Source organism: Leuciscus leuciscus (genome assembly GCF_965113295.1).
Source record: "Leuciscus leuciscus genome assembly, chromosome: 2".
In the NCBI taxonomy this organism is placed as follows: Eukaryota; Metazoa; Chordata; class Actinopteri; order Cypriniformes; family Leuciscidae; genus Leuciscus; species Leuciscus leuciscus.
The window spans coordinates 22,789,780-22,813,147 of record NC_138726.1 but is presented as its reverse complement, the minus strand read 5'-3'; the positions used below and the strand labels follow the sequence as shown (position 1 = coordinate 22,813,147).

General features: G+C 36.8%; 2 protein-coding genes and 1 long non-coding RNA gene across 4 annotated transcripts in view; 1 reads left to right on the top strand and 2 right to left on the bottom strand.

The window, feature by feature from the left end:
* rell1 (RELT like 1) overlaps positions 1 to 17,396 on the top strand; it is a 28,857-nt gene extending 11,461 nt beyond the window's left edge. Inside the window, exons 3-7 of the mRNA XM_082152986.1 lie at positions 3,831 to 3,905; positions 5,171 to 5,222; positions 13,035 to 13,280; positions 15,257 to 15,392; positions 15,879 to 17,396. Coding sequence (XP_082009112.1) covers positions 3,831 to 3,905; positions 5,171 to 5,222; positions 13,035 to 13,280; positions 15,257 to 15,392; positions 15,879 to 15,902 — 533 coding nt within the window. The 3' untranslated portion in view covers positions 15,903 to 17,396. The remainder of the gene's footprint in view (positions 1 to 3,830; positions 3,906 to 5,170; positions 5,223 to 13,034; positions 13,281 to 15,256; positions 15,393 to 15,878) is intronic.
* Positions 1,448 to 2,453, bottom strand: LOC309486658. The gene is made up of 2 exons (XR_014201632.1): positions 2,177 to 2,453; positions 1,448 to 2,058 (listed from the first exon to the last, which is right to left on the bottom strand). It is a non-coding gene; the product is annotated as an uncharacterized lncRNA (long non-coding RNA).
* A 1,409-nt stretch (positions 17,397 to 18,805) lies between the features above and the next one.
* The window catches only part of LOC309485970 (uncharacterized protein), a 28,463-nt gene continuing 23,900 nt past the window's right edge, over positions 18,806 to 23,368 (bottom strand). For both annotated transcript variants that reach the window (XM_082153014.1, XM_082153013.1), the window contains exon 3: positions 18,806 to 21,138. In XM_082153014.1, the coding sequence (XP_082009140.1) occupies positions 20,406 to 21,138 (733 nt within the window). In that variant the 3' untranslated portion in view covers positions 18,806 to 20,405. The remainder of the gene's footprint in view (positions 21,139 to 23,368) is intronic.

The following is a 23,368-nucleotide window of genomic DNA, read 5'->3' as shown; positions in this document are numbered from 1 at the left end:
ACATTCAGAATAGTTATCCAGTTCCATCTGGTTGAAGATTGGAGTCACGCCAGTATGGAGACGGGTTTGTTGAGGATCAGTGCCGATGGCTGTCGAGTCCTTCACAGGGGAGAGTTGACACAATCTCTGCTGACACGTCAGGGATGCGTTGTGGTCATGTCTAGGCGCAGGTCCACCGTCTGATCTGGATTTGGCCCAGATCCGGCTGACTACATCATGTGTTGTGGTTGTGTCTAGGCGCAGTTCCACCATCTGATCTGGATACAGCCCGGATCCGGCTGATTACAGTAAACCTTGGGATAAACAGAGAGACTAAAATTTGCGTAGATGCCGTTCTTTTTATGATTTAACAAGTACATCGGGTGTTATAGGAAGTGTTCCCCGGGCCGACTGACCTAGTTTATGCAGCATAACATAAACCGTTCTCTGTGATTGCGACTTGTACGTTTGTTACTTACTGGGTTAGGTCAAAAGAATCCATCTCATGTCTCTATAATATACTGGGGGTGTATTATTACAGAAAGATCCTAACTTTAGAATCCTATCCTATCTGTTTGGTAACCATGGCAATTTCAGTTAGGACCACATTTAGGACAAAAGCTATTACAGAATAACATTTCCTAAGTGCATTAGCTTATTTTAACTACAAATAGGAAAAGGGTATTACAGAAGCATCCTAACTCGACAAAAAAATCCTGAAAACTGTCTTAACTTTAGGATAACCCCTCCTAACTTCAAAACGTTTTGAAAGCCAATAGTAAAAATCACACTACAATAGTTTTGTTCGAGAATGACGTTACATTTTATTAATTGTATAAGGTGAAGAGCAGTGATGTTTGATGGTGGAGAGACTTTTGCAAGATCCAGATAATGTGCTGCACTTCGATGACAAAATACTTGTAAATAATTACTCCCACGACATGCAATATTACAGTTAGAACACAAACTGCGACCAACATTATGGTAGCCATTATGAGTCATCACAGAACAGATACAGTACCGTAAACGCCAGATACCGCAGGCGCAGACACATTTTCGGCAACTCTTGCCCGCTCTCTGTCTTTGTCTTTGAGAGTGAGCCAAGGTAAAAACTTACCAAATAGAAGAGATTTGACCTTTTCTACCGAGCTTATCAAAACTTTTATATCTGCAGCCCTGAAATTAAAAGCATGCCAATGTTGTTTCTCCATTTTAATCTTATGTTTACCTCGCAGCAGCAGCTTGCGCGTATTTGGTCGAACTCAATGGAGAGAGTTAAGATTTCCTAGCTAGACATAAGATACGATTTTGTAAGATATTAATATAAGAATCCTAAATCAAGTGAAGATTTGCCTCTGTAATAAGAATTTCTGAAAAATCCTAAATTTACTTACCATACATTAAGTTAAGACTAAGATAGAAAGTGTCTGTAATACACCCCCTGGTTCCTAGAAATGGATTGGGTCACTTTAGTGTCTGAGATATATATATATATATATTATAATTTTTTTGATAGGTCCAGAATTTGAACGCTTCAAAAAGTACCCGCACATATATTCAACAACAAGATGCTCAATGTGAGGTACCATTTATGTTCATTGCGCAGGCAAGTACAGTGTGAGGTGTGCACCTAAGTACACTAGAAACTACAGGTCGTCCTGCCAAAGATACGCCACACATGCTAGAGAACATGCTAAAGAACAAACTATAGGAAGAGAATTTGACGCACCTTATGTAAAGAGCAGGGCTGGCCACAGTAATTCAAATTGTATTGTATTGTTCTCGGTGTTCACCTTTCTTACGTTTATTGTTCGTAACCAGTTTTTGTGTTGTTTAAAACTGAAGGAGGCGTTTTAGCTCCAGGAAACTGGCCCACATTCTCTTCTTATCAACTTTTAAGATAAAGGATCAAAAATTTTATTTTTCTAATTTTATATGGTTTTTAAATGTATTTATTTTTAAAAGTCTCTATGTATGGTTTGCATACTTTTCTAGGAATGTTCACGTGGCATTGTTTGAATTCTAGGAAACTTAAAAGTGTGTGGACTTGTTCAACCTGACACAACCTTCTCTCGCTCGCTCGCTCTCTCTCTCTTTGTCTTTTCGTTTGTCTTCAAATCTTTGGGTCCACCCATATCCAATTGCATGTTATTGAGCACTAGAAATGGATCTTTTTCCCTTTATAATCTGCCTGGACAGTGACATTTATTAATATGTGAAATTAGCTTTTATTTATATTAATTTTTTTTGTTTTAATAATTGATGTGCTTTTGTCATTTTTATTCATGTTTGTTTGAATATTTCTTTATAGCTTTGATTTATCTTTATTTTCATTTTAGTTTCAGTATCTTCAGCTTGCCAAGGCAACATTTATATTTATATAATGGCATATACAGTATATTAGTTAACATGAACTAACAATGGAAAATTACATCTATAGCATTTATCAATCTAGTTGTTAATCTCAACATTTAGAGAATGTTTAGAATGTATTTAGAGAATACATTATTTAAAATAAAAAAAATTGATCTGTTAACATTAGTTCGTGCACTGTGAACTAACATGAACATTTTTATTAACCAACATTAACAAAGATTAATAAATGCTGTAAATATATAGGCCTATTGCTCATTTATAGTTTATGTAAGTTAATGTACTAACTAATGCTAAGTAATGAGTCCTTATTGTAAAATGTTACCGTTTTTGTTAATGATAACAATGCTGAGTCAAGTGCTGTAAATATAATCTCTGCTTTGTCTAGAATCGTTTTATTTTTTTATTTTGCCTACAATACATTTCCTCTTGAAAGTTTTTTTTATTTTTTATATATTTGTTAAAAGATATTGAGAGTAATTAGAGCCACTCACCAATTTCCCATGAGCCTCTGCTCTCATCAGGATCTTTGGGTCCAGTGATTTGATTTAATTTGTGGATGGATTTACAGTAATTGTGGCTCTGATTAGAGCGAAACTGAAACACGGCTTTGGGGTAATCATTGTGGATGTAATTTTGGCTTTTTTGTTGTTTGTAAACTTGGACTGACCCTACAGGTATTTTGGCATTGTGTATGGAAGTTATTTAGCTGTAGATTAATACATGCAAATCAAAAACGATCAAATACAGATTAGTCATCATCAACTTTATATGACTCCAGAACTACATATTTCTCTGTCTTGATTCCCAGCTGTGAAATGATCCAACACAGGAAGTGTGTCCTTTCAAGCAGGGGTCCATGGCTTCAGGAAGGACATGGGTGGTGTGTGTGTGTGTGTGTGTGTGTGTGTGTTTCTGTAAGCGGCCCCCTCTAAGCAGTAGTTTTGCGGAAATTCCCATCCATATCCAGATGCCTTTTTGAATCCTTTCACTGAAGTCAACAGACCGTATTTATAGTTAGTTTTGTAAATGTTAGTGTTTTCTGCTATCATAAGCAAGTCCTTTGTAGTACTACTGTGTCAGCAAAAATAATGTTTCATACCACCTGCATATTGAATGTGATGAAATAACAAACACTAATAACAGTTGGTTTGTGACGACAGTTGGAGACAAATGCTGTTAAACCAGCACACTTTCTCTGTATGTTTTGTCACCCTCTGTTGTTGCATTTCTGCTTTGGTTCTGCTCAACACTAAACAAGCTGAGTTTTTTTTGTGTGTGAAAAATAAACATCACTTAAACTTTTAATCTTCACTTTATTAATTTTTCTAACAAAAGCAAGGTGACTTATATTCAGTTGAACAAACTGTTGTTCTTCTATTTTTAACACAACCTCTCTCTCTCTCTCTCTCTCTCTCTCTCTCTCTCTCTCTCTCTCTCTCTCTCTCTCTCTCTCTCTCTCTCTCTCTCTCTCTCAGATCTGAATGACACCTTCAGTGATGCCAACGCTGACACGGTGGGACAAATTGTTAACTACATCATGAAAAATGAAGGTAAGGTGAATGAATGTGAGGATAAAGATAAGTTTAGACATCACACTACTTGCTAATGATTAGCACAGGACACAAGGCTTCTCAGAACTGATAGCATGTCTTTGTGGGTTTGTATACACTGAGGGAAATATGAGATGTGGTAACCAGTCAGTCACATTGATCGTGATGCAGCATTGATTGTGACGGAGCATTAACAATCCTCAGCTGACCTCAGAACAGTGAATCGACATGTTCTCTAATCAGCTCCGATGAGTGTCTCCGGGCTAATTCAAATACCTTCAGCGGTTTCAACTGACTTCACACAATCTACTTAAACCTGGAAATAAATATATTTTAATAGTTCACTTAAAAATGAAAATTCTGTCATCATTTACTCCCGCTCAAGTTGTTTCTAACCCTGTATGAATTTCTTTATTCTGCTGAACACAAAAGAAGATATTTTGAAAAATGTCGATAACCAGACAGTTGATGGACACCATTGACTTCCATAGTATTTTTTTCCTGCTGTAGAAGTCAATGGTGTCCATCAACTGTCTGGTTACCGACAAATTTTTTTTTTTCATGTGACAAAGGGTCACATTTGTGTTCTGAAGATAAACGAAAGTACTTCAGGATACAAGGAATACAAGGACATTTCAGTTGTGTGAAATGGAAACTCTGATCTGAGAATGGAAAATAGCAGAACTGTAGTCTATTTAGACCTGTTTAGAAAAACATCAGTAGTCAATCCATGGTTACTCCTCCTGATCACCAGCATTTCAAAACGTTTCATTCCCCTCAATGTGATGTATGAACATTACTCGTGTTTATCTTTCATATTTCACCATCTCCACAGCTTTGTCACAATGCATGATAGCAGCACAGAACACAATTCATGTAGCTGCCAACTTCTTAAAATGGATAAGATGCTCTTCTGTGTGAATGGAAGGAACTGAAAGTTTTGTGAAATGCCAGTGGTTGCACAATTCAAGTGCCACCCTATGAAAATGACATTTAGTGTGGCATCTCCATGTTGTCTTCCTCTGTTGCATTAATAAGAGACCTGTACAGCTGTGAAATGTGATTTACAGTAATATTTGTAATGTGTGTATTGATGGCCTGGAGCTGCCCTGTGTCCAGTGCGATTATGTGCATCAGAAGGCAGTCTGCTGCTTTCATTAGTCTGAAGAATCCAGTCAAGCAAATGGTTCTGCATCTGAGGCTGTAGACTCTTCCCTGTGCGAATTTAAGAAGTCATTTAATAAACTCTCATTCTCTTTCACCAGCCAACTCCGATGCACTCCAAGCCATGGTTCAGGACAGTATAGACTCAGAGGGGTGAGTCCTCCTTTATGACTTTCTTATACTTGTTATTTGTGTCTTCTGTAATGGTGTTTTGATAACCGCATGTACATCTGCAGTTTTAATTTAGTTGTTCATAATTTGCGCAGATGGTGTTTTGAATTTGTTTCAAAATCAAATCATATGCTTACATACTCATTGCCACACACACACGCATCTCTGTTTCAATGTATTAGACTTCCTTTGATTTTACATATAAAGTTAATGGTATAAAGGATATCATCGCCTATCCCAACCCCTAAACCTACACACAGAAACATGTGCAAAACACTAGATTTAAATAAAAATATGTTTTGGCTGATTTATAAGCCTTTTTAACTAGTGAGGACCAGTGACATGTCCTCGCTAGTTGGTTGTCATAATATGACAATAATGGGACATTTGGCCCTCGTAAAGTGTACACACACACACACACACACACACACACACACACACACACACACACACACACTCACACACGCGCGCGCACACACTACAGTGGCGTCAAGGATTCAAAAGTGTATTTAAACCAGTGCAATTTAGTTTTATTCATATTTTGAATTGGCTTTTATATTTTTAGTTTTCATGTTAATTGTAGTATAATTTATAGTAATTTCAAAATGTGCTTTTGTTTTATTTATTTATTTATTTTTATTTATTTCCAGTTAATTATTTCAACTTATTTCAGTTTATTGCCAAGGCAACATTTCTAATTTTAGTTTAGTTTAAGTTTTTCAACTAATGGATATATACAGTTTTAGTTTTAGCTAATGATATTAACCCTGATTTAAACCTTTTTTGTTTTTGCGTAAATGACATAAAATTAAGTTTAAAGAGGGACAAATAAAATACATTTTAATTATTTAATTAAACTTATCACTCAGTTTATTATGCTGGTAAATGAATTCATTATGTATTCAGAGTATTTTTTTAAAGCACAGTAGCATACTTGATCACATGATTCACTAGAAAAACATTCATGCTTGTTTTACAAGTGAACCACTGCTTACAAAACTCAAAAGGTGTTTTGTAAAGCAGTACCTCATCCCTCCAAAAGATGGCGCTGTCACTTCTCAAATAACGGCAGCAGAAAAACAGGACAGATTCGTGTTGAGGGATCGAAGTGGTTCTGCCTGTCTCATATGACACATTGTGGGGAAAATCACCATGAAGCAAAGAAGCATCAATCACTGACAGTGCTGCAAGCCAGAATAAGATCCAGGAATGATCTTTCAAAACCGCATATACAGAGGAGTCATGAAATATGAGTCTGGGTGGAGCAGTCTCCACCCTGATACATAAAAGAAATCAGTTTTATCATGCTCTATTTTACCAGCATCATGACATCAGTTTATAGATTGTGACAGTTCATTACCTGGTACTATGACTTCTATCATCAAGATCATCTTTAATCTAATCACTGGATGAGATTAAAGATAAAAAAAATTGTGACATTTCACTTTTTTTCCTTACCTCAGCTATACTACGCCATATTCCTGAAACATTTCAAAATACATGAGTAAATGTTTATTCATCCTGAGATGTTATATTTTATCTTATGTAATTCAAAGTCTTGCACATCAGTCGCTAGATTAAAGGGACCGTTCACTCATAAAAAATTAATGTTCTGTCGGTCACCGTGATTTTGCTAAGTAAGACATCTTCCTGGATCAACATATTTTGTTGATCCTGGAATAACATTCCTGTCCCAAAATGTAGTCTTTACCCTATCCCTACCCCTAAACCTAACCCTACCCATAATTTTTCCCTAAAATCAGAGGGAAATGATAGGTGAATAACACCGATGTTGAAGCACCTCAACTAGAGTTCAAAAGGACCATGACAGTATTTTAAAAGTGGTCCTACTGTAAATGTGTTCTTTAGGGCTTCTGATTTTATATGATAGTCCTTGTTCACTGATAATCTTTCCCTCCAGTCAGCTTTTAACACAAGAAAATTGCTGTAGTCTGATCAGTGAGAGCACCTGAATGAATCATTTCGATAGGTTCAACCAATTCATTAAAAACTTTACTTTTTTTTTCTTTTTTTACAGATTTTTCAAAAAATATAATTTACTTTGAATATAAATGTAGCAAATTATCTCTATGAAATATTAATAATCAATAATAACTGGTTATAATTGATTTATGAATATTTGGATCAGTTAATATAATTAACTTACTGTCGTAAATCAATATTACAATCAATTAACTTGTTTGTCCCGTGAACACTCAGGATTAATTGTTTATTAACTCTAAGAAATGTACATTTCCGGGGCATGGGAAATGTCTTTCTTAATTTACATTACTACTAAGAGCAGTAGCCAAAATCTATATGATTACTGACTCCAGTTATGAGCTTGAGACACGGACAACTTTACGTGTGACATGAACAAGATTTTATTAACTAGTCTAAACACTTAAACTACTCTAACATACGCACACACACATGCATACAGTTTACCAAGGGAAATAGAGCTGAAGCAGAATACAGGAAAGCAAGAAATTATAGCATTGTTTGAAATTCAGCAGATCAACAGCCTTGAGCAAACCATCAGTTTAGTTCTAACACGCCCTTCTTTAAAGGGGTACGGATACTTAATGTATCAAATAATGAGACTACGTTTGATACTTGCATGTCTCGCCCATTTGAATTAAACTGTCCTGATGCAATCTGTTGAGGCTCCAGTTGATCTTTGCTGATGTTGTCTTGATGAGAGAACCAGTGGGAGTCATAGGATCTTTGGTGAATGGAAAGACAAGGCCGCAGCCTGGCACAAGCTTGGTGGGTCCTTAGAGGCTTCTAGTTCAGCATCATCTTCACGTCAGCATTTCAGAAAGGAACTAAGCGAGAGCTAAGCTGATCAGTGACTTTAAAGCATGAAGATGGCACAACCTCTGGAGCTGTGTGAGCCAATGAGAAGATTTCCCTTTGGAGGGACATTTTTACAACCCATTGTCCCTTTGAACATGCAATTTGATTGGATGTTTAACACAAGAATCTTTAAGATGCTTATAATACTAATGCGTCACAAAGTTAGCAGAATATAATGTAAATTAACAAAACGGGGATGAAGATTGGAGTTTATAGATACCAAAAATGCCACACATTTGATTTGGTTAACAATATTATCCAAAGTCTGAAATATTAACCCAATAGAGTTTACAAGAATACAAAAGACAACCACATTAAAGGAAATTCATGAGATCGGAAAATTAGATACATGTTTACACATTTCTCAAATGGTTATATATAGAATATATAGAATTAACAGGGTTTATTTCTCCTTCTCAGTGAGAATTAAGTAAGAGTCGCAGCTTTCTGGACATTCTTTTGGATCGTAAAATCCTCTTATCAGTCTCTGTGTGTGTCCTGTAACAAGACACCGGGTTCTGCCAGTGTGTGTTAACTTAATTTGGGATGTTAGTTTTTGGGGGACGTTTCACAGGCATTTGTTGGGAGTGTGAGTTTGCTGGATTATTCATAAAATAAATGAATAATTTGTGTGTGTCTGTCTGATTGGTCCAGACGCTACATAAAAATACTACAATACTAAAAATATAAAAATAAATTACTTGATACCTTTATGGTCCTTTTTTATCCTTCTTGAGGCTTGGATATCCATTTTTTATTTATTTACATCCATTACATTGAAAAGCTCAACCAGCGTATTCTTCAAAATGTCTCCTTTTGTGTTCCATGGAAGAAAGAAAGTCATATGGGTTTGGGAACAACAGGAATGGGAGTAAATGATGACGGAATTTTTGGAAATTCCCTTTAATACATTATTTCCCCCCAAATGTCCTCTAATTTTGTGTGTGTGGTATGTCTTTTTTTTTTTTTTTTTGGTCTGAGCATTCATGTGAATACCAGATTTGGGTGAACAATGAGGTCACTCTGCTTGAGTCTCACACGCTGTATAAGCAGCAGAGTGAATTTGCTTCAAGTCGAGAATGAGACTGATATAAAGAAGAGCAGAGCATACGGAAGGTGATAGGTTTAGAGCAATGGAAAAGGGGGAAAAAAAGGAGAGGTGCTCCAAATGATCCAGGGCTTCAATGGGGGAGGAGGCTGGGGGTGTGGCTTATGAGTGGAGGGGTGGAGTTTGCAATTTACAGTAGATGTTACTTTTGTTAGGATACACAGCTATCATGGGAAAGATAGTTTTGCCACTTCCAAGCTACAATTCCTAATTTAGAGTAGTTTAACTACAGACAATACCCTTCTGAAAAAGTAGTTAGCTACATTACTAGAAAAAGTAGCTAACTACTCTGAAGCTGCTTGAAGAGACGATATTTTATGTGCATAGTTATTTGATTACGGTTATCAAATTACAAATAACAATGTATAGATAAAGTATGTATTTTGCATTTATGAAATTCATATGAAAAGAAGTTTAAAATGCATTATTGGATCATTGTGCACTGTTCAGGATATTTCTCTCTGATCCACATGGCAATGCTGAGGAAGGCAATATCCCACATACTCGGAAGAATAGAAACAAAAATCCCTCCATATGTGCAGAATTATTTTTTTATTTTTTTGAAAAACTGTAAAGGGGAGAAAAACAAAAATGGTAGATCACATTTTTCTTATCCATTGTTAAATTAAGTTCTCGATGATGCTAAATCGCTTTGTTTTAATATTAAAAATGAATTGGACTAATAATGATTCTAGAAGAAAGTGCACAGAACCCTACTGTACTGTGCTATAGCAACAAAATATTATGCGTGCACTCCACTGATCTATATAGAATGTCATTATATAGATCAGTGGTGCACACTCATATTTCAGTGTTAATGTTGTGGATATTTCAGCAAACCTTTTGCATCGTACATTCAGTTTAACAGCATTGTTAAAGGTATACATGTCAAAAAACATGGTGTATTCGTGCAACGTCTTTACCTGCGGTACATAGTTGTTTACAAGCTGAATATTCCAGGATTGTTCTCAGTGGATATTAGGTAAATATTTCACTTCATTCAGACCAGCGCTCTTTTTCTTTACCATATCATTGTATATCTCTGTACTGTTTTACCACAGCCAGCATTTCAGTTCTAGAGTAAACAAGATGAATGATTCAGACTTATTCTCGAACTGATTTGGATTGTTCTGCTTACTGTTTGTCGCATACATTGAAAAGAACAGACTTAAAAGAGTGAATCTTTTGCAGGCATCTTAATATAGTGATGTAGCGTTTCATTTCACTACAGGCTACTTGATTGAAAAAAATAGCTCGCTACTGAAAACGCTAAACTAACGTTACTTTAAAAGTAATGTCACTCCTGTCAAGTTACTGAAAAGCTATTAACGTTGCTACGCGCAACTACTCCCCAGAACTGGCAGCAAGATGGTGTAGTTTCAACATTTACCAGCAGGGGCAAACGGGACCATGGCAACCAGCAGAACCGTGTCTCCTTAATGACTGCATTAAGGGGACAGGACCATTTGTGTTTATAAATGATCAAACTGATCTTGCACTGTTTAGTTGTGGCTCTCCGTTGCTAAACAAACCGAAAATACGTAGTGTAGTGTGCGTTTGCGTGTGTGTCTCTTCCTCTTTTATGTTCCTCATAGTCCCTCTTGCAGGTGACAATTGAAGTATCTTTGTGCTGCTCTTCCCCTGCCTCTCGAGTGAGGCACGCGCGTGTATGCACACAGAGCAGAACAACATCCCGCAGTGTAATGAAGACAGATAAGAGAAGACCACTACATTTCCCTCTTTTAGTTGGCAGAGTGGAAGGACAAAATAAATAGAGGGAGAAAGACAGATAAAGCAGCGGGGGAGAGAGTCTGCTTGTCTAAAGTAACAGTTATGCTGCATTTCAGCTAGAATAGAATAGAATACCTGTGAAAGGTGAAGCTTTTTTTTATATATATATATATATATATATATATATATATATACACACACACATGCATATGCATTCATTCATTCATTCATTCATTCATACACACACACACACATACATATATATATATATATATATGTATGTGTGTGTGTGTATATATATACACACACACACACACACACACACACACACACACACACACACACACACACACACACACACACACACACACACACACACACACACACACACACACACACAAACAAATACATGCGTATATACAGTAATGGTAGAAGACCGCGAGCCCAAACAGTCTTAAAAATGCTAACAGTCGAAGAAAAGCTTACTGCGGTCCTAAAAGTGGCCGCTTCAAATTGGCTGGCAAGTGTGTCAGTATGTAGCTGAAAAAAGCAATGAGGTGTTACCCATAACCAGAGCCGTCATCCAGCTGAAGGCACTGGAAATCGCCAAAGAGCTGAACATACCCACCAGCGATGCCCCTTATTTCTTATTTCGGCTGCGTACTGACACACTTGCCTGTCAATTTCTTCGAAGCAGCCGCTTTGATGCGGCGTAAGAATGATGCAGCGTAATAGATTAGCATTACGCCACAGAACAGGTCTTGCCTGGCGCTTGCCCTCTGACTTAATTCAGATGAATGAAAGAAATCAGGGAGAAACAGCTGTCTATTCAGTGCTGTGTGATCGGCCTAAGGAAAAAACATTCATATCCCCTGGGCCAGATGGGTAATGTGGATAAAACACCTGTGTTTTTTGACATGCCTGCGACTGTCACTGTACATAAAAATGGTGAGAAATCAGTCATTGTGAAATCTACTGGAAATTAGAACTACATGTTATGTTTATGGTATGTATGTATGTTTATGGCATTTCATTTAAAATTAAAATATTGCATATCTTCCATATGATTTTATTTGAAAATAAATTAAATTTTCTTTATAAAAGACAAGATTTTGGTCCTCAAAAAGCCTTCTTCCAAAAGATACATCTTTATAAAGTGGGTGTAGTATTATAATCTGGGAAATCTTATATTCGGAACAATTCGTATATATCTGAAATTAATGATATAACAATACATGTCTGAAATGAGATAGAAGAACCATCATTTCCATCAAACAGCCACTGTCGCCGAGTAGATTCAGTAAAGACAAGGAGCAATATTTAGTACATGGTAATAAACATGTACCTAAATATGGTGTTATTTAAACTTTTACACTACAGATTTTTAAAAATGTTTTTGAAAGTCTCTTAACAAGGCTGCATTTATTTGATTTAAAAAGTGTAGTTCAGAGTGTCTATTTAGGTGAATCGATTCAAAACACTACCATTCAAAATTCAGTAAGGGTTTTTTTTTCTTCTTTTTTTAAAGAAATTAGTATTTTTATTCAGCAGGATGCCTTAACCCAACAAAAGTGACAGTAAAGAAATTGTTCTTCTATTTTAAATAAATGCTTTTCTTTTGAACATTATTCCTATTAGAATGAAAGCATATTAGAATGATTTCTGAAGGATCAAAAATGAAGTAAATCTAGATTTGCCATCACAGAAATAAATGTCATTTTAAAATGCATTAATAATGAATCAAAACATACCAACTGTGATGCAGCTTTAATTGAGATTGTAAACCGATGCTATAAAAATATTTAATGATAATACTCATGGGTCATGATCCAAGGTCTAAGCTAATAGCTAGTATAAATAGTTATTTGCATAAATAGTTATTTTGTTTAAATAGCGTGTGAAAGTGTGCATTATGCTGATACACATTTCAAATATTCGTTTTTTCAATATTTCAAATATCAAGTTAAGCACATTGTGGGCCACATTAACCAGCGCAGTGTTTTCTGTTGTACATAACACATTTGGGCAACTGTAACTAGGTCATCTTGGGTATTTCATGCAGTTAAGCTGATATTTTTCTGTTTAATTTTCTACAGTGGCCCTGTGACGCCAACTTCTCCAAACACACCCAGCAGCCCAGAGAGCCCTGCTCTGCCAGGGTTGCCGCCCAGCACAGCCAAACACACCTGCAACCACCTGCACACCATCGGAGGAATGGGAGGACATAAGAATATCTGCAACCGCTGCAACCAGAAAAAATGGCCTCTGATGAGACGCTCGTCCAGCAAGAAACTGGAGAGACGCAGTCACATAGGAGAGGTCACCGTGCTGTCTGTGGGCAGGTGTGTTTTACATACAGAAACACTGAGGGTGCTCCCGTCAGGGTTTTTGGGGTAGATTACCGATCACTGGAACAGTATTGGCCTATACCGATCACCGAAATAACTAATACTACATGATAAATAGAAGGCTTACTGGGGTTATTTAGCTATTTTTAACAACAACAACAATGCATTTTAAGTATAAAAAAAAGTAAGTGATGAGAAAGTATCATGAATTGACAACTCTTTTATTAGCAAGCAACATATTCCATTCGATTAGGAGCAACTTAGTGCTTAACAAATATAGCTTTTCTGTTGAATAAAAAAAAACAAAAACAAAAACAGAACGGTCTTTATCAACAGAAAGTAATCAAATAGTCTTCACTGTATGAATTAATCCTACTAAGGGCCAGATTTACTAACAGCATGCATTTGTAGAAGTTTCCATTTCAGACACAAAATGTATGGGAGGAGAGTATTTAAATTAATCATGCAAGGTGATTTACTACGGTCTGCGTTAGTCAATGCTGGTTACTGGTAGTTGTGCCATATTTACCACCCCAAAAAATGCATGTCTTAAACCAGATGCTGTTCTTGGTAGATTGCATTGGTCATTATGGAAATGATCTGACTGCGTCTGTGTTCTTTTAATTTGCATGTTGTCAGCAGATCACGTGCAGAACTTTCCACTTCCATCTGTGCTTTTTTAGAGTTGCACTCTCACACCAAGTTGCCCTGTTTTGTATATCTGGCTCTAAATCTACTAAAGAACAGTGAATTATTATTATTATTTTATTTAAAATTTTTTTATCGTGTTTTCATTAGCATTGAAACAGACGGCAGCAGGTTTATTGGGCTTCTGTCACTTTAAGACCTAATGCACGTATCTATTATACTGCTACACATGCGACTTATTTCCCAACTGTTTATGTTCACTTAAGACATAACTGACTGTGTTTAAGCGAATACTCACCAAGAAATTAGAGCCAAGAAACTTTGACATATTTCCGTATGTATTTGACTATTTGGACGTGAACCCGAAGCTTAAAGTATACTTTGCTTCTCCGTGTTCCCACTCTATCTCAGAGTGAGCGCACAAAAGGCGCTTGGAGAACAGCGGCTTAATTCAGATTCAATAACTCTTTTTATAATCGAGCACGTCCTGTAGTTTACCAGCATAGACTGCATTTTACAACAATCACTGATCTAACTCATTTGGACGTTAAGTTTTAGCTTTCTGGGAGAAACGAAAGCACACCGTAGTGAAGAAAAGAAATGCGCTAAAATCGTAACTATGAAATAACAGGTCTTTTTATGATGCATGTATATTTTTATACAATAAAGTAGATATTTATTGTAAATATTTCAGTCATTACAACTAAATAGTTTTTAGCATGTTAATAGATATGACAGTGTTAATGTATTTGGTCTTGCAAGTGCGAAGTTGATCCTGCCAATAGATACAGACATGTTTCTGTTAGATGCTGCTGCAGGAATAGACATACTGTATGTAAATCCCATAGCAGATCTAGACAGGTGGACCTGGGGACGTAGAGGGTTTCAGAGGACCAGCTTACAGCAAACATCGAACCCGATTATTTAAATGCTGCAGAATCAACTAGCTTGTGCCATATCGTAAACTGTGATCGCTAACAGACTGCATATAATGCCTTTACATTCAGCCTGTGCTATCTGGAGTTTCATGACTAAACTAGATATTTATTAATCTGTAAATTTGTTGCAAATCTGCCAGTTAAACTTTAGAATGACTGTCCATTCTTCGATTTAGTCTGGCCCTTTTTTTTTTTACATTTTGGTCTATATGTCTGCATCACTGTGCACAAAGCAGGTCCATATAGAAATGCTTTACTGAGCCTGATGTGGGAAGAACTGGACTGGGCCTGGCTCTCTGCTTTTGTTCCAAATGTGCTAAATGGGATTCAAGTCTGGGCTTTGTGCGGACATTGCTTTCATTACATCTTCCTTTCTTTCTCTAGATTCCGGGTGACAAAGTGCGACCCCAAATCGGCACGTGAAAGACGGACGTTGCTGATCACTGAGCCCAATGGTAGTGTCCCCTCTTCACCTTCTACAGCTAACCCCCCTGAACACAGCACAGGACCACAGTTACAGGTGAGCAGCTTTAGTGTACAAGAAAACACATTTTGCCCGGGGATGGTTTGTCATTCCTAAGGCTGTGTGTCCACCAAAAAGCATTTATTTATTTGTCTGCAAAGGGAGCGCTGTATATTGAAAAATTGCAGCAGCGTGATGAGCCATTGAGCGGTTGTATAGGTAAAATGCAGCACTTGACAGTTTTTAACCAGCCATCCAATAACAGTAGAGGAGGGGCGGGACAAATACCACACTGACCAACCGTCACACGTTATACTGTAAATTCCATGAAATTCTATGACTTTTTCCTTTTTTTTTATATGGATTTTGCAATTATGCCTTTTTGGCATAACGGAAACCATAGGCCATTACCTATTGACAATAAACATTTTTGCCTGTGCATTTTTGCAGAAATTTCTCTAATCACCTTAATGCACGTTAAGCAAACTCTACAGTTTATCAAGTGATAATTTTACCCTTGTTTTGTGTGTCGTTTGTCTTTAGGAGAAAAGAGACAGTGCAAAGTGACATCTGTATAGTTCTTCTGCTTCTCTGGTGACATTTTAAAAAGATTTTAATCGGGAAGCCACACTTCCAAAGAGGAATTTAGAGAGTGAAAACGCCTCAAACTGTGATGATAGATGTGGTAATGGAGGAGGAAAAGAGGAGGATGAATGCAAACCCTCCTATCTGTCATGTGGCGCGTCGATCGTGGAAAGACAGCAGAAGCGGTTTTATATACATTAACCTGTCACTATGCCAACCCACCTTTCCCAACCCATGCCAAACATCTTCACGTCATTATCAGTGGTGGATGGCATCATTTGTGCTTGTTAATGGCTATGAGCGTGTCAATAGTTAATCCAACCTGGCGCCATGGTGAGATCTTTGGTATGTGCCTCTCTGGGCTTCTTCGAGGAAGTGGAAAGTTTTGTTCGAAATTTTTCTTTTTATTGAAAGCTGTGATAAACACGGAAAAACGGAGCCATGAAACATCTCACTGGTTACAATCCAGAACAAACTTTTTTCTTAACCTGCCATCGTCTTAAATGGACTGGGCTTCCATCTCTTCACTAAATACAACTTTTCACCTTTTGTTTTTTTAACGACTTAAATTGTTTTGAAAACATTTTTCTGTAAATCAATGAAATCTCACATTTAATAGCTTGATCAACCTAGCGAGCACCTTAACTGACTGGAAGTTTGCTTGTTGGTGTATGGATTAGTCTGGGTTTAGAGGACTGTGATCATTTCACTAGTCATCCGAACACTCGACGGTTTAAAAATGTTAAACATTCTTAGTTTCATGATTCAGTATAGCTTTTGCATGCGTCCAACATCAACATCAATCCCACGCTCTCTCAAGTCTATAGCACATAAATTAATATAATGTCCAGTGTATACAATAGATAAGACTGTATCCTTCACTATACTTAACATTATTGTTACCTTTGGAAAAAACAAACTAACAAAAAAAACTGTGGTACCTCAAAAAAAGAGAAGTGTCCTTGCTTTAGTGCCAACCATAGGCAAAAATAAAGGACTTTTAATAGTTCTGAGCATTTTAATCAAAACTAGTTTCCAATAAATACATTGTTTTTTTGTTTTTGTTTTTTTTATGTACTTTTTCTTTCATTAGTATTTTCATTATGTTGATATAGTGCCAGTGATTATGTTTTGCCTTGTTCTTGTTCAAGCACTATACAGGTGAACCTCTGGATGTTGGAGGTTTTCTTGCTCAATACAAATGAGCTTGTTGAAGTGCTGGAATGATTCGTTTAAATAAGACGCCCATAGCCTTCCTGATCAAATTCAGATTCAACTTAAATCTCAATGTGTATTGAAATGGTCACTTCAAGTACTGTAACTTCTGAAACCCACAATAATTTAAGACATTTAGAAAATGTGTAAACAGAAACATTTATGAGTTGTTCAACAAACAATAAAATGAGTGAGAATGTACTGTTAAATTTTATTGAAAGTTTTGTACCCAGAATTTATACATTAAAAAGATTAAACTAACATCGGACTGGTTGTTTTGCTGCTGCTTTTACCCGAAAAACCACGTCATCTCCATGCTGAGCACGAGACAACAGTTTCCCACACAGAATGCACTTGCTATTTTGCTACACTTGTTGGTGTAGCTCAAAGGTAATGGCTTTTTGAGGATTCTTTGAAACTTTAACTTCTGTATGTCCTTCAAACTTTCTCAGCACAACAAACTCTCAAAGCCTACATCCACAGTGAGACCTGAGAAGTCCTTGGACGTGTAGTACGTTTTCTAGAGCTGGACTGGGGTTAAAGATCAGTGAGGGTCTGTTAATAGGTGACTGGTGCAGCATTAATGACCTTCAATGACCCAAAACTCAGACGCTGAAGGCTTTTCTTTCCCATCTCCCCGTGACCGCTGCCTACTTACCCATGACCTATTGGAAAGTATGTGACTGAGCATCATATACACTGTTTTATTTTTGTACTTTATGCATCAGGGTATTTCTAAGAACAAAGTAACATTAAGCAACAAGAATGTGCAGTAACCGTGTGAGTCTGGAGAATATAAATGGTTAACCTGCTGTAGAGTATTATTAGTCTGGATATGTTTTGGGATTCGTGAATCATTAACTCAAGCCCACACAGACTTTAAAGAGACGTGTACACTCAGCAGCAGATTTATTCTGGTACTTTTATGTTGTCTGTGCTGCATGTACAAACAGCTGGACCTTTGGTGTTGATCATTTGTGTTTGGCTTTAAAGGAGACTGAATTTTGGTTTAGTTATTGCACAAATGGTGTATTTAACTTCTAAATGTTACTTTCATTCAGTAATTGTTTTAAATTGATCAAAAGTGACTAATGACATGTTCGACGTTACAAAAGATTTCGATTTCAAATAATTGCTGTTCTTGAATTTTCTATTCATCAAAGAATCCTTAAAAAAGACAGACATTAAAGATCAATCAGTAACATTAAAAAAGGGGTTTTGCTGCACAAAATCATCGACAATGAAACAAAAAACAAACTGATGGATTTTTAGAAATAAAAAATGACTTCTCGCAGTTAGAAAACGGAACTGCAGGACTAAAATCTTTTGAAACAAAGTTCACAATACAAGCCATTTAATAGTATACACAGTCAAGCATGGCTTATTTTCACCCTTACGCTCATCAGAAAATAAAATAGTTCATAACATCTGTATCTTAAGCATGTTTTAATAATTTATCATCAGGCTTTTTGCAGACCTTTACAAACCTCACGATTCTCAATATGTGATCTCTTTGGATTTCAGCACAATATAGCAGTCATACACGTACTTTAGGACATGTCTTCCACTGTCCAGTGAGGGCTGGAGGGGAGATATGATTAGATTATATAAAAGGCCCAATGGCATCATTAGCCACAAGACAGAAATGTCAACAGATTGCATCGCAAGTCTTATGATCAAGCACATTGTTTTTATTTTTCCCCAGTTTCATGTGACAATTTAGTCCTCTGGTAAAGGCAGAAAGAATGGAAAATGAACACAGTGTATTCACCGTGAATGTGCAATAGATTCAAATCATTCAATGCCATGTCATTAGAAAATCACTTCCTGTCGATAACATTTACTCATTAACAGGTTTAAAAGAAATGATTTTGACCAATACATAAAGTTCAACCAATGCATACTTGGTAAAACATTTGGAAATACTCGATGACCTTCATAAAGTACCGTGCAAATTCAAAAAAAAATATTTATTGTATATGGGGCTACATTAGTTTTTAAGAAAATCTAATGTATAGGAATGTTTGCATGAGATGAGAGTTCTAGTGATCATAGAAGGGTTCTTTTCATCAGGCCTCTGATAGTTAACCAGGACTAGTTAAGCGTTTAACCCCTGAGTGTAGAGCATCAACTACCATCACTGGCCTGAATCTGCTCTACACGCTACCGCTTTCAAACCCCAATAGTCCACAGTGCACAATGAACATAAATATACAAGGGTGAATCTATAATGAATAGATATGAAAAAAATATAAGGATAAAAGAAATTATATTTTGCATAAAATAAGCCTTTTTTTTTACCACTAAGATTCTTTGCACTGTCACATTATTTCCATGACAATTAAGTATTTTCTAATCAGATTTTCTTTACTGCACTGTCAAAGTTCTCTAACTATATTACTTATATTGTACATAGTATTTATACGTTATGATAGTATTGTTGTATTTTAATAAAATATTTCATTTAAAACAGAATAAATATGCATTTTTATGCAAAATAAAATTTCCCTATTTTTAATTTCAGGTTGAAATCTGTTTTCATGAGATTCACCCACAATCTCCTTCCATTTCTTGCTGTACATTTATGTGTACAAATAAAGCACATGTCGTCCTACAGCTCTATGAGGGTATATTATATATTCACAGTGTAACAAGCAAGAAATAGCATATTGACTGAGCTTGATTTCACTGTATAAGCAGTTTGATAATTATATAACATCTCTAAAAGTACAATAAGCACAGAAGTAACCCCACCCCAGGACACTGGCTTATTTGCTTTTCACCACTTCTTTGTATAGAAAATGTATGAAAATAATTATGAAGTGCTTTGATTTAGCCCGACCTCCACACGGAAGCTACAGAAGGAGAGGGCTTTCATCACGTTGAAATAATATTTGACGATAAGAAACAGCTTATTTGATTATTATGCTGTATACGCAAACAGCACGGAGAAAAAAAAAAAATCATCCAAAAATCTGTTCTGTTTGGTCTGAGAATGGAGTTTGTCCATGCCTCCGAATCAGATTGCACAGATGACCGTCATTTGCTCAGTACATCTCATAAATAGTCAATTTTTGTTGTGTAAACAAGCAGCAGTTCCTGTTATCAAGTCTTCATTTGATTTTTTTCCATTCAAAATAAAAGTACCTACAAACTGACTGTAGGAAAGCTCCATTTTATGAGCGCTATAATTTGGCTGTATTCAAAGGTGGAGAGCGAGCGAGAGAGCGAGTATGGAAATCTCCCATTCAGTAGTGCGTCACCTGACCGTCACTCAGAATCTTCTCCCGCAGTCGCTGCGTCCAGGGCGGCCAAAGCCTCGGCCACCATTGATTCAGTGACGCTCACACAATCCATCTCTTTCTCTCTCTCTTGCTCTCCTATCACAATCGAGGGCTCTCTCTCTTCTCTGTCCTCTACCATGAGCTTTGTGTCTGCTGAGGAGAGGCTTGTACTGCTGGTGTGCATGTCCACAGACAGCACGCTTTCCTCATCGGCTGTGTCCGGAGTACCGGCCAGCCTGCTCTTCCTGTCCTCGTCTTCTTCCTCTTGTCCATAGGGATAACCATCCGATCCCTCTGTCCCGTCTGTTATCCCCCCGCTGCCCAGGCCAGAGTCTCGGAATCTCTCCTCTCGCTTACCCGGTTCCGTTCCCAACATCAGCTCGTTCTGTAAGGGTTGGTTGGCGTGTAAGTTTGGAGCAGCTTTTATGGGCGTCCCCTCGCCCTCGGGCTGGAGGATGTAAAGGCTCGGGTCAGCCTCCGCTGGGCTCGATCGGATCTGCTCGCCTGGAATATTAGCATGGAGCCGGTTGATGTGGTTGTTGTCTATGTCGAGTTTGGTTGGGCTGGGCTGGGTGCTGTATCCCAGGTTGTGGAAGCCCTGCTTCTTGTGGATGTGGTCCGCCTCCTCGGGGAATGTGTGAGACTGATACAGAGAGCTGCCGGTGGGGTCCCGCTTCCGACCAGGAACATCTACTGGGACTGAGGGATCATAGATGTAGCTGAAACAGAGAGGGGGTTGAGAAAAGGGTTTAATGAAATTACTTTTGGTGGTCTTTTTAGTGGAAATAAACATTATAACCCACTTTGGATTCAATAATAGAGGCGTTACGATACCCTCATGTCACAATACTGAACTCACAATACGATATTATTGCGATACTCCAAGACATATGGATATATTTTGGGGATATTTAATTTAATTTTATCAATCAATAAATTCCTCTTGAAACAAACTTTGTTGTATTATTTAAATTTAATACTGTGAAGCTGCTTTGATACAATCTGTATTGTGAAAAGCGCTATACAAATAAACCTGACTTGACTTGACATATGGTAAAAGGTTAACAAAAAATGTACTGTTGATTAAAATGCTAAATTTGGTGTTACATTGGGGGTGTAAATGAATAGGCTTGGACTTGGTGCTGGTAACCCAATGCACAGAACAATGGTGACACCAGAATAAAGATATTCATGATTCTGAAGCTGAAAATACAGAATTATTTTAGATGAATATGCTTGCACTCTGTCACTGACTAGATATATCTAAAATAATGTAGGCCACTCTTTACACAAATATTTCCCCATTGTATTATATATATATATATATATATATATATATATATATTATATAGTAGTTTAATGTAGTACTGACACTAAATCTCTGTAAACTTGAATATTTTCTCACAATAATTTTTATTTTGGGTGAGCTATACACAATACTACATATTGTCACTATATCCACGATACATATTGTTGCATTTTTGTATTGGCGAAATATTGTGACACGATATATTGTTACACCCCTATTCAATAACCAGTCATATAAGATATAAAGTCAAATAACACTGTTTCAAAACTAGTGGTTGACCGATGGTTGACCTTGAAGTAAAGAGCTTTTTTTTTTAAGTTGGAATGTTGCGTTCTCTCTCCCTCCAAGATCATTCCGACACTGAATATATTAGCAACCAGAATGAAAAAGATATTTTGTGAAATGTAACAGGATTTGTTGTGAAATTTCAAAAGATACCCCGAATACACAACTTCTTTTAAAATGCTGTAATAAAATCTGTAACTTGATAACCTGAAATAATTTGCATAGTACAGGCAAACGGCCTTACTGACGAAAGCACAGTCACTGCAGCGAAACGGCATTTATAAAAACAGGTTTACTATGAGTGATAACATTGTATTGTGTCCTATTTCCTCTTTTAGGGATTTGTTTTTCCACCTTATGACATAACAATATTTCCATTTCTATCTATACACCAAATTACACTGTAAATAGGCAGTAAACACAAGAATTGTGAAAACAACAAGAGAATGAGAGACATGTATCAAAAACTATTGTATGTGCGTGTGTGTGTGTGTGTGTGTGGCAAAGTGTGCCAGGTGTATTTTTGTCAGACACTTCCTGCTGAGATCCTTCTGTTTTTCACACCCTTTGCCAGCCGAAAATCCACATGGAAAAATAGAGGCAGGTTTTCAGCCAAAGTCAAACTCAAAAGATTTTCATGTATTTATTTGCCTGTCCTTGTGCGTCTCCACAGTCATATTCAATACATTTAGTGTATTTGATGCAATGTATTACATGAGACCATTTTCACTACTACATTCATTATAAATTCTCCACATGTTTGAGCACCCATCTCTGCTTAAATCCATTTTAGATTAACAGTTTCAGGGTGGATAAAATGGAATTTTCCACTCTACCTGACAGGATAAGATATTTTAACTTAAGTAAACATTGCCCCCATAAAAACACACACTGCCTACTAGTAATGAAAGCCGTTTTGCCTGGTAAAAGTTGCAACAGAGTAGAATGCTAATGTTTATCAGCAGCAGCATTTGACATAATGCAAGACAAGCCTGGGAACTTTTCACATTCTATCCACCCTAAACAGTTCCCAGACTGCATACTTTTCCCAGTGGATTTTCAAAAATGTGCATCTTTTCACCTAACATTGCACACAACCCCTTGTAAAAGGGTAATTTTGTGATGTTTAAATATTTTACTTTAAGATGAAGAAAAGTGGTCACTGCAATTTTTAATACATGAACAAAGTATGAAGATTTTTTTTTTTTTTTTTTTGCATGTTATTTTATAGGACAGAAGAGTGCAGACAGGAAAGTAGGCACAAGAGAGCTGGCTTGTACCTGGCTCCTTATAAGCCAACAGCACTTAAATGTCTTAAACATGTGCACAACCAACTGTGCCAGTAATAATACATT